We start from the raw sequence: 16,662 nt of genomic DNA, 5'->3' as shown, positions 1-16,662 counted from the left end.
TACTATATATATATATATATAGAGAGATATATAGAGAGAGAGAGAGAGAGATAGAGAGAAAAAATCAATAAATTTGAAAACTTCATGTTTAAATTTAAATTATTTTAACTTTTTAAATTCGATGAGATAAAGTTTTTTTTTTATAACTTGAATTGAGGATTTTTTAGAAACAACTTCTCTCCTATTTGATGTAAGAATAAGGTTTACATGTACTTCATCTTTCTCAAATTTCATTTTGCGGAATTTTTATTAGGTATGGTGGTGATGTGGTTTTTATGAGTTTTAATGCATATTCCTTGCGTTTTATTTCACATGTAATTATTCTTTTACTAGTATGTTTTGAATAGAATGATTCTTCCTTCATTTTAAAGTAAAATGATTTCTGATATTTTTTTGTAGATCCAAAATAAAATTTTCAAAAGTTTAAAAATGTCTTAATCTTTTTCTTTTAACTTACTTAAGGAATATGTCATATCTTAATTTTCTTTTATTATATTTAAATGTAAAGATATTTTTATTTAGATGTCATATTTTATTTTTAATAATTATTTCCTTAGTTTACTTTTACGTGTCACATTTGAATTTGACAGATACATTAAGATCGCAATGATTAATATAACTATTTTATCACACTACTCCTATTAATTGATGTTTAGTAGGCATTTGGACAGGCAATGTGGAATCACGATATGAAATTAACATTTGGACATGCCATTTTATGTTGATTCCATCTCATGATTTCATATCATGTGATGAAATTCCAAATTCTCCAAAAAAACAAGATTTAGAAATTTCAAATCATGATTTCGAATTTTTCAAATACAAAAATTGATTCACAAGTTTGTATTTTGTAAAAAAAACCTACATATATATCTACTAGCCATTTATTTCATATGTAAATAAAATTTATAATTATGTCAAATCAATTTCTACTTTACGGTTTATATTCACTAAATTCATTATTTTTTATCAAATATATTTACCAACCAAATTGACCAACAAATGGCTCAAAGAAACAATGTTGGTTTGTTTTCTCAGTCATGTGAACGAGAAATGCAAGTTCAACGTAAGAATATTGTCCGTACTCTGTGGGAGGATTATATTAAAGACTAGTACACCACAACTTGATCAATAAATATTGTATTATTTAAGAATGTCTTTGCGATATATTGTGATTTTATAAACTTATGCTTATTTGATAAGATTGTATAAAAAATTGAGACAATTTTAATAATTTTACAACTTAGGATTTTGTTATGTTAATGAGAAAACAATACAACATAAAAAGTTCAAATCACATGTCCACACAAAACTTCAACTTCATCTCATGATTTCAAATCATGATTTTATGTCGCATGACCAAACAGACCCTTAGTATTATATCTTGAAAAATAATTTTGAAATAAGAAATTAGTGCTAAGGGTTAATCTTTTTTTTTTTTAAATGTTAAAAGTATAAACAAGTAAAATTAAAAATTTGTTTTTAAAATATTAGACAAGTAAAACTAAACAAAGAAATTAATTTTGTTGACTATATAAATATAATAACATGTCTAAGGATCTATTTGGATTGACTTTTGATTTCTGACTTCTGCTTATTGTCATCATTTTAGCTTAAAACCAAAAATTTATAAACACATTTTGATTTATCCAAACACTCCAATAGCACTTAAAATTATTTTGACCTTAAAACAATTAAAATAAGTCAAGACATTCTAAAAAATTTTAAGTTTCAAATTTTTTATAGTCATTTAAATAATGATATATTTAAAATTCTTCCTTTTTCAAGCTTTGCACCTGATTAATTATCGTCATATAAATTAAAATAAATAAATTTTTATTTTAATTTATTTATTGATTTAAATATTACTCAAATTAAAGTTTGGGGTAGGTTAATTTTCTTGAAGGGAAGATACTATTGAAAAAGAAGAAATTGAAGTAGCATTAGTCATTGGTCAACCGCAGCATCTGCTTACTATATATTATATTTATTTTGGCTTTTATACTTTTCACGTTTATTGCATGCGACGCCGCATTTGGCTAATAGAATTCCTCCTTCAACTATTAAAGTATATTCAATTTCTTGGGAAACTTCATGTTATTCAAAATGAAATAATCACTAGGAATTGCATTCTTTTTTTTTTTTTTTTTTTTTTTTTTTTTTTTTTTTTTTTTTGGAGCCTACTTATTGTTACGATCAGAATACAATTAACTAATAAAAAAATATTTTTTAATCGATTAGACTTTTAGATGAGATAATCATACACTTCAACATGGTGCAATGAGTTATATAGTTAACATGCGTGAATATGTTAGTCTCTCTGTTTTAATTTATATGACTTACTTTTCACGTGAATCAATTTTAAAAAGAATGATATATTTCTATATGTGGTAACAATTTTACTTTAAAGTGCTCATTTTACGCTTAATGAAACGATTTCTAGCTACACAAATATTTATGACTTATTTTTAAACCATAAGTTTCAAAAAAAGTCTTTTTTTTTAAGCTTCGTGTCAAGTCAAACTAACTCATATAAATTGAGATGGATGGAATGGATGGAGTAGTGGTTTATTTAAATTAATTTCCATCCATTAATTTAGTGTTTTACTATATGTTGTGACGTGTATGAATTTGAATTTGTAATAAAAGTAGATATTTTATTAGCCAAAATATATGTAGTGATGAATTTTGACTTCTTTTTTAAATGACTATAGTATTTTATTTCCACTATCCGTATAAGTAAGTCAGTTCATTTGAATTTTATAAATATTTAGGTTCTAGACGTACATTGTTAAGTTGTGATTTTGTTAATTCAGATTTTTTAGATTCATGTTCAACAATTTGATAATTTGAAACTTGAATATTATTTAGATTAATTTTGATTTAACATTGAAAATTCAATATTGCTAAGAATTGTAAAATAATTATATGGATTTCATAACCATAATTCAATAATTACAAAAAAAATCATAACTTTAAGGGTGTTCTTCGATTATAATTTTAAAATAAGTAACCACTAAATATATAATTATTGAATTGGTTGTATTTGAGACATGCATCATGGCAACGTGAGCTAATACTTGTATTTGGCTTTTATTATTTTGGTCCACAAATTTGACATAATATATATATATATATGGAATTTTGGGAACAAAAAGGCATGATGAACACGTGAGACTAATAATATTTTGTTGCTTCTAAATCTCTTACCTTAATTAATCAACTAATCTATTTTTTCTTCTAAACCAGACATTAATGATGAGTTTGAGTAAAAACATATCACACCTTAATTAAACTGTATATATATATATATATATATATATATATATATATAAAATTAGAGAGTGTGTGTGAAAAAATCTTTTTTAATAATATATATATATATATATATATATATATAGATAATTTAATAAGATGATTTTTCACGAACCATCGTTCTCGATTTAAATATAAGAGGTTACATGCATATATTGGAGAAATCAAGATCGTGTTAGTGCAAAAAAATTTTAAAAAGTTTGCTCGGATATAACAACACTGTTATTAGGTGATCTCTAAAAGTACAAAAGAAATTGTAAATTTTATAAATGACATTCCATCTTGATTGTTTTTCTTGTTCGCTAATACAACTCATTTTCATCTTTGTCCCCACTTTTAGAGTCTCAATCTCTACGTACTTTTTAGTTGTCTAGAGAATAAATAAATATTTTTTATATTTATTTTGTCAAATATTAAAAAATAAGTAGAAAAATCAATTATAATTGCCAGAAAAACATTTTTTTGTGGAATATAATAATTCTTCCTTTTTTGCATTTTACCAACAAGGGACACTTCTTTTGACTCAAATACTAACCCATCAAACACTAACGAGCTTGTTTGAATTAATTGATTAAGAAGTTGATAAGTATTAAAGTGCAAAGGTACATTTAGGTGGTAAAATTAGTTTTTTAAAAAAAAATAAGTAAGAGTTCATCTAAATTATTTTTGCGATTACAAAGAGCAATTTAAATCTTAAATTATTTTTTTTGAAGGTATTCTAGAATTAATAGATGGAGGGAGGATATTTTAAAACTATTTATGATATGTTAATATAATTTTTAATCCTTTTCTGAAATTAAAATAACAATTACAAAAAGATATATATTAAACTTTGCAACAAACTTATAAGAGGATTATTCTACCTATAATGGTAATGAACTTAAATAAAAATCTATAGATACATAGATTAAAAATAAAGTACTATATATATAATATAAAAAGATGTTACATAGACGATGAATTAAAAATGACAAAAGTGAAATAGACCTTGCTTTTAGAATAAAAGAGAGAGAATGACAATTTTTCAAAGGTGGGAAGAAAGTTCCATTTTTTAAATTGAGTGTAAATGATTTTGATTTTTTTCTTAAAATGTACACTTTCAAATCATTGCAAAATATAAATTTTCAAGGCAAGAAAAAACAAGGGCAAAAGACTGAACAAAAATTAGAGGTAGTTGGATTTGTTAGAGTTTTGTCCTGATTTTTTTTTTTAATTTATTTTTTTCTTAGAGGAAATTCAAAGTATTATCATAAATACTTGAATTTTTCCTGAAAGGAAAATGTAATTTTCTTCCATATTTAATTTATTCTTTTCTTAAAGGAATAGTTTTGTCATCTAATTTATCACTGTTTCGATTTGCAATTATAAGCTTCGTATGACGCCCTAATCACTTTTAAACCCAACAAGATCCACCACTTAAAATAAAAGAACCCCTTGATCACAATTTTTTCAAAATTCATTGATCTGATTAATTTAAATCTGTTTTCTTTATTCATTAAAAAGGTAACAATTTCATACTAGAAATATTTCCATGTAATTCTAACACGTAATGTCATGTTGCCTATTTGTTTCGGTATACAAAAATTTAAAATTTAGCTAATATAAAACAAAAATCTTATCAAGTGTCCAATTTGATAATTGATAGCTAACTATAAACCAAATCAAAATCCACTAAAAAGAGAAGCCAAAACTAGGGGCTGGTTTAGATGGAAATTGAAGAGAGAAGCTTTGCCTAAAATAAATACCACACTTGCCAATTGCACATGTATGACATCCCTTCTTGTCACCTTATAATTAGATTGTATAATCTTCAAAAAAAAAAAAAACATCCAAGTCCCATAATCACATGACCATATTTCATACTCCCTTCCCTCTGTCCCTAATTACTTGTCCATTTTTCATTTTTTAGATATCCCTAATTACTTGTTCATTTTGATAAATTAAGAAATGACAATTTCTTTTTATATATTATACCCTCAATTAATTACTTTGAAAAAATAAAATTTCTTGAAAATCTTAAGTTTTTAATTCATCCACTTCATAATTAATAGGGGCAAAATGGTAAACTCACTATGTCAATAATTGTTTTCTTAATAGGTGTGCCAATTTAAAAGTGAACAAGTAATTATAGGGACAGATGGAGTAATAATAATATAATAGTAAAATGTGAATAATTGTTTTGTTTTAAATTATTATATTGAATATTATCTCTTAGCATTTTAACTAATTCCAAGAAATAATCATTAGAAGTGTTTTCTATTTAGGCTCTTTATGGAAATTCAAAATAATATCTAAAAGCATTAAGATCCATTTATTTAAGGAATACATAAAGAACTAAAATCATCTAAACCAAGGAGGCAAGGATTCTATTTCTTAAAAGAAGGTTTATTGGTTTGTTAAACGCTTAAAATGGATTTGTAAGTAATATAGAGGCTCAAAAAAGTCAAACATCGATTTAAAAAAGACTTGTAATTTAACAATAGCCTAGTTTAATCTAATACCACAAATTTATGCAAGTGTTTATGTGACCAAAGAGAGATTATGCGTGTTTTATATAATAATTTTAATCAAGCAACTGAAAGCAATTAAATTGGTTGTAATCACTTATTAAGAGTAATTTCGGGATTACAACTCTTCTAAATTTTCATGTATATATAGTATTTGATTTCGCTGACTTAATTTATTTATCTAGTTTAAATTTCTTATTGTTTAATCACAATGGTAATATTATTTTTATTTCAAATTTTTATGAAATAATAATTCCAAAATTAGTAATCCTGAGCTAAAACACAGACATGACATGTCTTCCTTCCTTCAAACTCCTCTACCAAAGCCCTTTAAGAACACCAAAATTAAAAATAAAAATTTCTCGCATTTTATCTAATTTAAACCACACACAAATATTTTATATTATTATATGTAAATCTCATTTTTAATTCAATGAATCAAAATTTATCAATAAAATTACACTCACATAGTTCCATCATTATTAACCCCAATATTATAACCCATCATTATTAATACCAAGACTTCTTGTCCAATTAAGTGTTGGGGAGATTTGACCAAACTTTTAGGGAAAGTAAGTTTTTTTTTTTAATAGGAGCAGAAGGTGAAAATAAATAAATATCTTTTTTTTTTGAAATCTTAGTTAAATATAAATAACTATTCTAAATATTACAAAAATATTTTTCAAATTAACTAATCAAATATGATGCGCTTCTTTTAAAAAATACACAAATTTTGAATAAATTTTTACCGTCACATAATTTTATCAATTTATCTAAAGTTGAAAAGATTTACCATTAGTCCATTCTTAATCACATATTTTTCACATGGGAAAAATAATTAAGAATATTGATGTTGAAGGTTCAAGGAATTGATTAAAGATGGATGGGCAAGTGTTACGAAACTTTCCCATATTGTCAAAGGCAAACAAGTTGACAAATTTAACCAAAATGAAAGACTAAATAGGAATTAATTTTGTGGATGAATGTGAATTAAATTACGTAAGAATAATGAAGAGGTGGATTGTGGGTAGTCGGTTTGGTTTGATTTCGAATTTTATCGATTTGATGTATCAGTTATCGTTTTGTAGACATACTAAATCACTATAGAATCATTAAGATGTTGACTTATCAGTTACTCTCTCCGTTCACTTTTTTTTTAGAGTCAAATTATAAGAACTTTGACTATGATGTATTTTTTATCATATTGATATGTAAAAAATTGCCATATGTAGTACTATTCGACTTTTCATATCTAAATTTTTTGTTTTAAATATCAAATTAATGTAATCTAATTTAACTTTGAAAATTAGTCAAATTGACTTTTGAAAAACGCAAGATGACAATTTAAAGTGGACAGATGTAGTATTAGTTTATCGGTTATTGATCATTATTGGTTCGATTTATCGATTTAATCATCAACATTTGACACAAAAAAAAATCATTGAAAATCACTTAGAAACAAGGTAACAAACCAAATGAACTATTCACATGAGTTGACAGATTGCATCTTGCTCAAAAGCAAACACCGTCATATTGTAGAATAACCAAACGTTCGAGACAATCAAATATAAAAATATAAAACTGAAGTCTAAGTCACGAATTTCATATACTGAATGATATAAATATAAATATTTAATTTACTATCGAGTTATCGATTAATCCAATTTTTTTTTTCAAACCGTTAATTTCCTTGTATTATATTTTTAGAGTTCACTGTATGTAACCATTTTTGTACGTTTACGTCTCTAACCACTTTAGATTTACACAATCTTTACCACAAAATGACCAAATAAAAAGAACTGACATCTGACTATTCTAATATATGAAAAAAAAATCTTACAGAATCACTCCCATTCTACATTACACCGTGTAAAGTAAATTCATAAATTTAATACTTCCCTTTGTCCAATTGAAGTATCTAAATTTGATTTGGTATAAAAAAAATATTAAAAAAATTAAAATTTTGTGTTGTGATTTTAAACTTCTCATGTTGAAATTGAAAAGCTTGCAAATTTTGGGATGGAATAAAAAAAATGTTCCTAAAATTAATAAAACGAAAGGAGTATTACTCTATTTTCTAGATAATGTGTGTTTTTAGTTATTTAATTTTATATAAATTTAAGTGTTTATTTGTGTACATTCAAAATTGTAGGATATAGATACTAATTGAATCTAAGTATTTTCTCTGTCTCATATCAGTTGATCATCTTACTAAAAATAGTTATTTTATATTAGTTGTCCATCTTATTAAATTAAGAAAATTTCAATTAGTAAAATTATAAACTTATTTTTTATTTTCTTAATAAGCGTGTAGAGAAAAAAGATCAAACTAATAGGGAACCGAGGAAGTATACTTTTATGTATTATACCTATGGTAGGGAAAACGGGTCAAATATATAGATATCCGCTCAATTAAACCATTTTAAAATGGATGTTATCCAATCATTTAAAAGTGAGTCAAATATGAATCAACTCATATTATCATAAAATATGAATAACTCAGGGATATTCACCAATCGCACTCTCCTTAATACATGTAAGGGTATATGAGCCTCTAAAAAGTGCACATATTAAGGATGTATTTGGTATGAAGAAAAATTATTTTTATTAAATATTTTTCAATTTTTTCATGTTTGATTGACATAAATATTTTGTAAAAATATTTTTCAAATGGACTTATTTTCCTCTAATTTAGAAAAAAAGTGATTTCCATACCTAAAGTAAGGGGAAAAAATCAAAACTTTTCTTAAATCAGGAAAATACTTTTCAAAAGTACATCCCTTAAACCTCACCACCCGAAATGAGTCCAAGCCTGTGATCCAACTTAACAAAGAAATAATGAAAATATTTTTCTTCATACCAAACATACCCTAAAAAGAGAAAAAGAACAAAATAAAATATTGTAATTGAAGTACGTATTTCTCTACATAATATATAATGTGGGTAATATTGATCCCATATTATCCATTGAGTTCACCCATTTTCAAATCATATTAAGTATTAGTTGAATCAAATATTTTATCTATTTTTATCCAGCTCATTTTTAGCCGACTCATATCCGACTTGACCCACTCCTGATCATGCCTATATGTTATGGTAAAAGATAAGAAGTCATGGAGAAATCAGAAGATAAGAAAGATAAACCAACTAGTCCCTTTAGCAAAATAATATTAATTGAAATGGACATACATACATTCCAAGACCTTATAGCTACATAGATAAATTTCACAACCACGCCTTCAATCAATAGTTATTTTGGGACCTCAAGAAGTTAATATTCCTCTTGCAACTTCAATTAATCCTGTCAAATATATAAAAAAGGAAATGCTTAAGCAACACATTGTTTAGGACTCGTAATAGCTAACATTTAGCCTCTGTACACATAACATAATTTTTCGATGAAGGGTGCACACCAGACCACCCTTCACCTAAGGTGGCTCCGTCTCTGCACTGCAAATGGACTTTCTAGTCTAGTAGCTAAATGACAGCATGGGCGTAGAAGGTCCCGCATTGTCTAGTGGTTAAATGAAATCTAGCTTCACCCTCTCAATTTGGTAGGGGACCAGTAGTTGATTACAATAGCCCATCCACAGACAATGATCATGTAGTGGGAGATTTTAAGTGATCAACAATATATAGTTACAACGATCATTTCATAGGCAAAGAGGAGTCGTTACATGAACAATATGAGCCCCCATTAGTCATGGCTTGATATGACATTGTACGATTCGCGGTTGAAGTATAACAATGAATTGTAGTTCAAACCAACTAGTTAAACTAAAGGTGAACATGAAGTTTCTCTTAAGCTAAAACAATATTAACTAACCTCATTTTCATCGTCATCATCTGATCCACCATCTTCTTTATTCTTCTTGAGACGCGTTGTTCCACCCTCCTTACTAATAGGTAATTTCATTGCACCAAATGGCGTGTCCACGTTAACATGACCTTTCATAGTGTAGCCAGTACCTCTCCCGCGAAGCATATCCCAAAGAGCAGAACCAAAATCTTTCGGCCTGAAAGTAATAGGAAGATCCATATAGCTGACTCCATTCTTCCCAATCTTCGCACATTTCTCTAAATCAGCACCACCAACGTTGACATCGGATAACCAAACATCATAATCAAGTCCATTAACCGCGAGATCAAAGTCATTCTTGTTCTCTAGTCTCAATTTAAGAACAGCTATTGTTTCTTCAGAAGAAAATTTCTGAAAATGTATTTTCTCAACATCAATATTGGGCTTGTGAGGTATAGGAATCTCGCCTTTTTTCTCAAGAGGCAGAGTAAGTCTACCAAAAACAGGTACATCAACAATGAGGTCTACTTTAATCCGATAAGGAATGATACTTCCAGGCTTTATATCACGATACATATCTTTTATGTCATCATATACCAAATTCACGGGTATTTTCACAGTTTCTGAACTATGTGCATGGATTGTTCCAGCATCAGGGATCAATCCTGAGATCAGTTTCCTTCCATCACTCTCGATCAAATAATTTATATCGATGAGAGGGATTGGAATGGGATTTGGATTCTTCACTAACACATCTGCTACTATTTCTGCCTTTTTTAGATTGATATAAGGGAAATGAACTGCAGTAACATCTGCAGTTGGTTTCCCAAATCCAACTTTTTCTTCGATTTTATCACCTACATCTTCGATGAAGTCCTTAACTTTACCAACGAATCCACCTTTTTCCTCGTCTTCTCTGTCTTCCTTGTCGTTGTCTCGGAAAGACCTGCCAATTTTTTCCGATTTTCGTGGAGATGACATAGCTTAGAACATGATCAACAACAAAAAAACAAAGAATTACCTGATATGTAGAACATAAGGGAGTACGAGGATATTGGACTTCCTAACACATGTCTTTTTCAGTTACATTCATGTGGTCTATTATACAGTACACCACATACTTTGTTTACATACTCTGGATCGTAGAATAATGTTGAATAAAGTGTATTAATAATAATTGTACTCTATTAATTAGTTATGATAAGATTATTTCTTATGCAGCGTTTAGATTAGTGTATTAAAAACTATACTATATTGCATTACCTCTATATGTTTGTTTCCAAAAATACCCTTTGGGAAATGCCTGGAGAGGAATTTGAGGGGTAGTCAGTGGCGGCTCAAGCTAATTAGTGGCCTAAAACCAAAAATAAGTTTGAGACCTAAATTTTAATTATTTTTTTATATTTGAGATTCAAGTTATTTCTTTCTTTTTAATAAAAAAAACTTTTATTTTTTTATAATCTTAAACTAAAGATATATATATATATATATATATATATATATATACCAAAATATTTTTTAATCTTGTGGTCTTAAACATATCATGTGGAAGTTAACTTTAAAAATTGATCCATAAAAAAGAAACATTCTTTAATGTTTCGAAACAAATTAAAACATTCTTTATTTATTTATTTTTGTTAAAAAAAGCTTAAGATAATTTTATTTTTACTAAAAAAGTAGGCCCTTTGATTTTGGGCCCCTAAGGCATAGCCTCATTTTTAAAGGCATTGAGCCACCCCTGGGGTAGTTATGTCATTAACTAATTTAATGTATGTATTGAAACTCCACTTCAATACACAATATAGAGTGTATTACTCTCGCATTAGTTATACATAGGCTAAAAAGATATATCAAACAAGATATTAATAAGACACAAAACTAGTATATGCATTATTTTTTCTAATAATGCATGGAGAAAACATACAAATTCTCTCTTGAAAATAGTATCCAAACACATTGGAAATAAAAACTACTACATTATAGTATCAGTTTCGATCCCTCAAGCAAAACGAAATTCTTTTGTCGAGATTTCCACCTTCTTTTCCAATGAGTTATTTGCTTACTGCATTTTCGTCAACCTAACCGGTTACCTTTGAAACGACGCCTTTACACCTTAATAAAGTAGTTACTTGCATATAGATGTAGCCAGATCATCTCAGAACACAGGAACAACTTTATGGCTTGGGTAAAAAGATACCTGCATAAAAAGCCAGTAGCAGCAGAATTACTAGCAAAATTATAAGTTCTGCAGCATATAGATTGAACCTAAAGTAAAAGGTTGTGTGGTATGCATACTTAATACAAAGTTTAGTCCTTTCTAGAGTCTCCATGCCTCGTACTGTATGCGTGCTTCTATTACAAGTATACGACTCCATAAACCATTAAAGAGATCTCAACGACATCAAGGATTGATATTCAGTTAGGAAGTTCGTAAATCTATATCTTCAAGTACAAGTGACTTAGTAATACCTCACAAAGAGAACTTCACAATAGGAACATTGTCAACCCAGCAAAACAAGAATATTTGTTGCGTTGACGAAGGATACAGGAAAAATAAACAGGCTTACCACAAAATTTAGTTCATATAATTATACTTTATTAAAATTTAAAAGCAATTCACATTAGTATAAAATTCAAAAGTCTGAAGACATTTAAACTTTGAAAAGTAAGAGAAGTATAAACCTGCTATATGATAGAGGAACGGAGAAGGAACAAGTGAAGCACAATAAAATACAGTTATGGTTTTCCTATTCTATACTTCAATGACCATCTTCCATTTCCACATTGAAGCTCCCTTCATTGAAATGATCTTTGATAATGCCACGGAGATACTCTAACTGCTCAAACCCTCCTTTAAGCTCTTCCCACTGCAAAGTTATAATCAACAAGGGCCACTTAGTCAAATTGCGATTTGTCCTTATTACATTTTACATACAAAAAGAAATGCAAAAAGATTTGTGTCCATGAACTATGTTCACAAATTGTTAATATGTGTGGAAGAAGGTAACTACAACATCAGACCAACATCTAATAATTGAAGCTGCTCTGAATAGTTTTCTTTATTTGATTGAAGTGCCCTTCTATCATAATAACACCAAGGGAACGATGCATATATTGAAACAGCCCTTGCAAGTTGCAGGAAGAGAATGATTTTTAGTAACTTATTTCCTTTATTTCCTCTCCCTGCAGAAAGATAGCTGTGAACATTTTTTTCCTTAAGTTTGCCATAACACCCCAAAACTTTTATTGAGCAACTTGCCATGGGCTCACATGGTCTGACACACAGCAAATGGATTTCGGTAATGTTTCATAGGAAGCCAATAGTTACCCTTCAAATTAGATAAGACGTCCTAAACATACACATCAACAAGCTAGGGTCACCCCAATTGACTCTTTAAGGCTGTTTGTCTGATATATGAAGGGAATCAGGGGATAAACTGGGCGAATAGACATGGAGGCTTGCTATCACAATATCACTTGGTTTGCTCATTTTTTGGACGACAGAGAGGTGAAGTATAATGCTAAACCCAGACCCTTGCTTCCTGCAAGCTTTGTTTGTATCACACTTATGAATCTGTCTGTCTATTTTCTCTTTGACATTTAGTTGCTAATAAAGTGATGAATGACGGTACAAAACATTGAATCCAGGGGAGTGTGTTGTGTACCCACATTCTGCTGAGCTGGATAACCTGAATGTGGTGCCAAGGAGAAGCACGCGTATGAGGACTGCGCCTAAGAAATTAACTGATTTTGTTGTGACTCGGGCAAATCACGTTTAGGACAACACAGGTGCTTGGAGTTAGTATAAGTAGCTAAAATGAGGATGAGTAATGAGTTAGGGTAGGCAACAAGTTATAGAAATTTCTTATTCTCAGCCTTGTGTCCTTCTAATCCTCATCCCCTTCTTTTATCTTTATTCATGCTTCTGTATTGTTTCTGTTTCCTTCAAGTTTCAGTTCTATTGTAATCATATTGACAGTGTTTGTTTATAATATAGTACTTGCGATCGTTATTGCTCCAGAGTGGGTGAACCTAATGTTGGATGGAAATCCTTCAGTGTTTCCCATGTTGAACTAGTTTTCTCCCTCTTTTTTGGGGCAGGAAGCAGAAGGTGAGAAGTAGTTCACAGAAACATCTCTCATTCAGCTTTACTAAGATAAGAATGCCAATAATCTTCAATCAGATATAACTGATCATAAGTGAAAATATGCCAAAACTTACTTCCTGATGAGGGACAGATACGAGCTTCCAACCAGCAGCAGTGATAAATCTCCGCTTTAGCATTGTATGTCCCAAGGGGGATCCTGCAAGGGGGGTAATAACGTCATCACAGATTTCAGAAAAATGTAACATTATAATAATTTGGAAAACGGATGATTAAAAAAAATTATGATACTAACAGGTCTGCAGATGATAATGAATTAATAAGAAGCTATAAACACCTGAGTTCCTTGAGAAATGAGTAGGGCCATCTATCTCAAGAGCAACTCTTTTGTCAATGACCGCTGCGTCCAGGGTATAACCATCCACAGCATGTTCTCTTACCCAATCTAGCCCAGTGCTTACAAGAAGGCGAGCAATCTCCTTCTGAAATGAGGAAGTAACCTTCTGATTGAACCGTTTTGTCCTTCCAGCACTGGAAATTTTTTCCTCCAGTTCACCTTTCAGGGATAAGTCAAGATGTGAGTACTCTAGCTTGAGACATTGGTTCACAAGATGAACTTGGGAAGCAAACATAATGTCTTCTCTATACTGCTCAGATATCCGTTGCTCCTCAAAATAGCTGAGAGCATTCCATACATTGGCGAAGAAAACTCGATTCATCTGCCCAAGAACAGCATAAGACCATGATATATTACCTAGCTGATCCCTATTAAAACTTAGCACGGGAGAGTTAATTTCTCCAGAATCAACATCTGCAGTACCATCTGGTGTTCTGTCTTTACTATAAGGTAATTTATCATCTTTCAAGCGGCATTTAAACTGATTACCATCACTAAAAACATTATCAAGTGCATCAAGCATGGGACCAGGTTGCTCGTACAGAGAAGCAAAAGCCCACAAGACTTGAGCAATCTCTTGAGGCTGAAAAGTATGAATTATGTCCGAGGCCCTTCTTGCTAACCTCGAAAATAGTTCCGGAGCAGAGTGCTGCATTGACGCAAAGGCTCCAGCTATATTAGCAACATTTTGTGAATTGAACTCCTCAACCATAGTCGACGCTACTTCTGCTACTCTGTCCATTTCTGTCAAATAGAGAAGCTCACCACCAATTTTTGACAGTGCCCATGCAATATTTGAAACACCCTGTCCTGAGCACTCAGGCAAAGCAGTCATAGCAATGCTTACAAGCATACACATCTCTCTTTGGCGAGCAAATGCCAACCTTCTGCTCCTAGTCATTGAAACTTTCTCCATGTTCTTCGCTATCCTATGCAATGATGTGGCTATATTTAATGGAGAAAGAGGCGAAGGGGTAAGCCCTTTGGCAACAGCTGAGACTGTCTCAGAAGTGACTTCTAACACTTCTTCAGCTGTCAGTGCTTCAACAATTGCTTTATTCAAGCTAATTTCTTTCTTACGATCCGATGGTCCTGCAAATTCAGATAGCCTTTGGACAAACGTTTCCATGTTTTTAGCTTTCTGTTCCTCAAACATACCATCAGCAAACATGCTTACTGTCATTTTAAGGTCACTTCTATTACCTTGAGGAACTTCAACATCCAAATCGAAATCCTCATCATCCGAGTCAAATTCCAACTCTCCATCAATTTCTTCATCCGGACTTTTCTTATCAACCTTAGATATAATCTTCTTCTTCTTCTTCTTTTTGGTCTTTTTATTTCCACTAACCATACTCTTTATAACAGGAGTCAATCCTCTAGCTTCAATAGACTTAAGAGCAACTTTCCTAGCATTCATACACCAATCCATTGTTTCTGTATTCTTAAGCAATCTAGAATTTACTTTCTTTTTCTTCTTTTCAGGTAAAACATCTCCAGATGGCTCCATCTTTCCAAGGAATTTTGCTTCCCAGTCCACCTCGGACGGGTCCTCCCTAACCTGATTTTTACTATCAGTAGAACCCTCATCATCATCATCATCTTCTTCTTCTACTTCATTTTCAACCAAAGTTCTAGTTCCTATGGAATTGTGACTTCTAGAAGGATCTAAGCAACATATATGAAACTTGGAGGATAACTTAATTCTTGAATTACTAATTAAAAATGCAGTCTTTACAGGATAAAAAAGCAAGTAATTTTTCATTGTGATATAGGAAGGAGGTATTTTGAAGCTAGGGAATGTGTTAATAACAGCTGTTTCCATGATAATTGTTATGAAATTACTACAATATCAAATATTTAGAGTAAACAATCAAATAAAAGTGCAAATTCACTTGTAATAAATTGTAAAGAAGTATGAAACTTACTCAACCATGAAAATGGAGTTTAAGACTCCAAATATTGGGGTGGAGAGAGAGAGAGAAAGGAACGTACAGAGTGCTTCAATCGCCATGGCTGAAGAAGATAAACCAGCGGGTCGAAATTTGGGCCTAATAAGAAAATCCACACATTCCTTCTCTCTCTGGTCTCAACCCAAAATACTATGTGGGCCTTTGGGAATGCTAATGCTTGAAACTTGACCCTCTAAAAAATGACTAGAGTTTCACCTTAACTATATTTTATTTAATTTCACTAGTTTAGGAGCTAATTATTTAGATATGTTCTAGTTTGCAATATTAGAAATCTTACAAAATTTTGATGTGTCTAGATACATGTATCTCGGGATACATGAGGTCAAATATTAGGTGTGATTTGTTCTAGATACACTGTATTCAAGTAGATTCGCATATATCTATGATACATATACAAATCTTCCTCGCCTCCCTCCCATATTGCTGTGTATGTAATCTATATCTAAGATACACATGAATCATACCAGATACATAAATATGCATGTAAGTGTGATTCACAATTAATTTGTGTTAACGAATACAATTGTATCAACAAATACAAATACAAATATATATATATATATATA

The 16,662-nt window shown here is 30.0% G+C and overlaps 2 protein-coding genes across 3 annotated transcripts; both read right to left on the bottom strand.

Moving 5' to 3' along the window:
• Positions 1-9,639: 9,639 nt before the first annotated feature.
• On the bottom strand, positions 9,640-10,616 carry LOC102586028 (uncharacterized). The gene has a single exon (XM_015307591.1). It carries the CDS (start codon positions 10,600-10,602, stop codon positions 9,640-9,642), a length of 963 nt encoding a protein of 320 aa, XP_015163077.1. The 5' UTR covers positions 10,603-10,616.
• An 851-nt stretch (positions 10,617-11,467) lies between these two features.
• On the bottom strand, positions 11,468-16,045 carry LOC102585574 (uncharacterized). Of its 2 annotated transcripts, XR_367118.1 has the most exons (4): positions 14,064-16,045; positions 13,843-13,925; positions 12,304-12,488; positions 11,468-11,818 (listed from the first exon to the last, which is right to left on the bottom strand). XR_367118.1 is itself a non-coding variant. In XM_006344881.2 (3 exons), the coding sequence occupies exons 1-3, from the start codon at positions 15,946-15,948 to the stop codon at positions 12,381-12,383; spliced, it is 2,076 nt and encodes a 691-aa protein (XP_006344943.1). In that variant the 5' UTR covers positions 15,949-16,045; the 3' UTR covers positions 12,196-12,380. The 2 variants fall into 2 exon arrangements, 1 of the variants encoding a protein (XP_006344943.1); XM_006344881.2 differs by lacking the exon at positions 11,468-11,818 and having other exon boundaries at positions 12,196-12,488.
• Between the last annotated feature and the right edge of the window lie 617 nt (positions 16,046-16,662).

Source organism: Solanum tuberosum, unplaced genomic scaffold (genome assembly GCF_000226075.1).
Source record: "Solanum tuberosum cultivar DM 1-3 516 R44 unplaced genomic scaffold, SolTub_3.0 scf00056, whole genome shotgun sequence".
NCBI classification, from domain to species: Eukaryota; Viridiplantae; Streptophyta; class Magnoliopsida; order Solanales; family Solanaceae; genus Solanum; species Solanum tuberosum.
The sequence above is the reverse complement of the archived record's forward strand: the minus strand, read 5'-3'. Positions and strand labels throughout refer to the sequence as shown.

Coding starts and splice junctions, on each gene's coding strand:
- LOC102586028 (XM_015307591.1), bottom strand. CDS start 10,602: ATGTCATCTCCACGAAAATCGGAAAAAATTGGCAGGTCTTTCCGAGAC.
- LOC102585574 (XM_006344881.2), bottom strand. CDS start 15,948: ATGGAAACAGCTGTTATTAACACATTCCCTAGCTTCAAAATACCTCCT. Junction 13,926..14,063: donor TCATTTCTCAAGGAACTCAG/GTGTTTATAGCT, acceptor CCCCCCTTGCAG/GATCCCCCTTGGGACATACA. Junction 12,489..13,842: donor TATCTGTCCCTCATCAGGAA/GTAAGTTTTGGC, acceptor ATAACTTTGCAG/TGGGAAGAGCTTAAAGGAGG.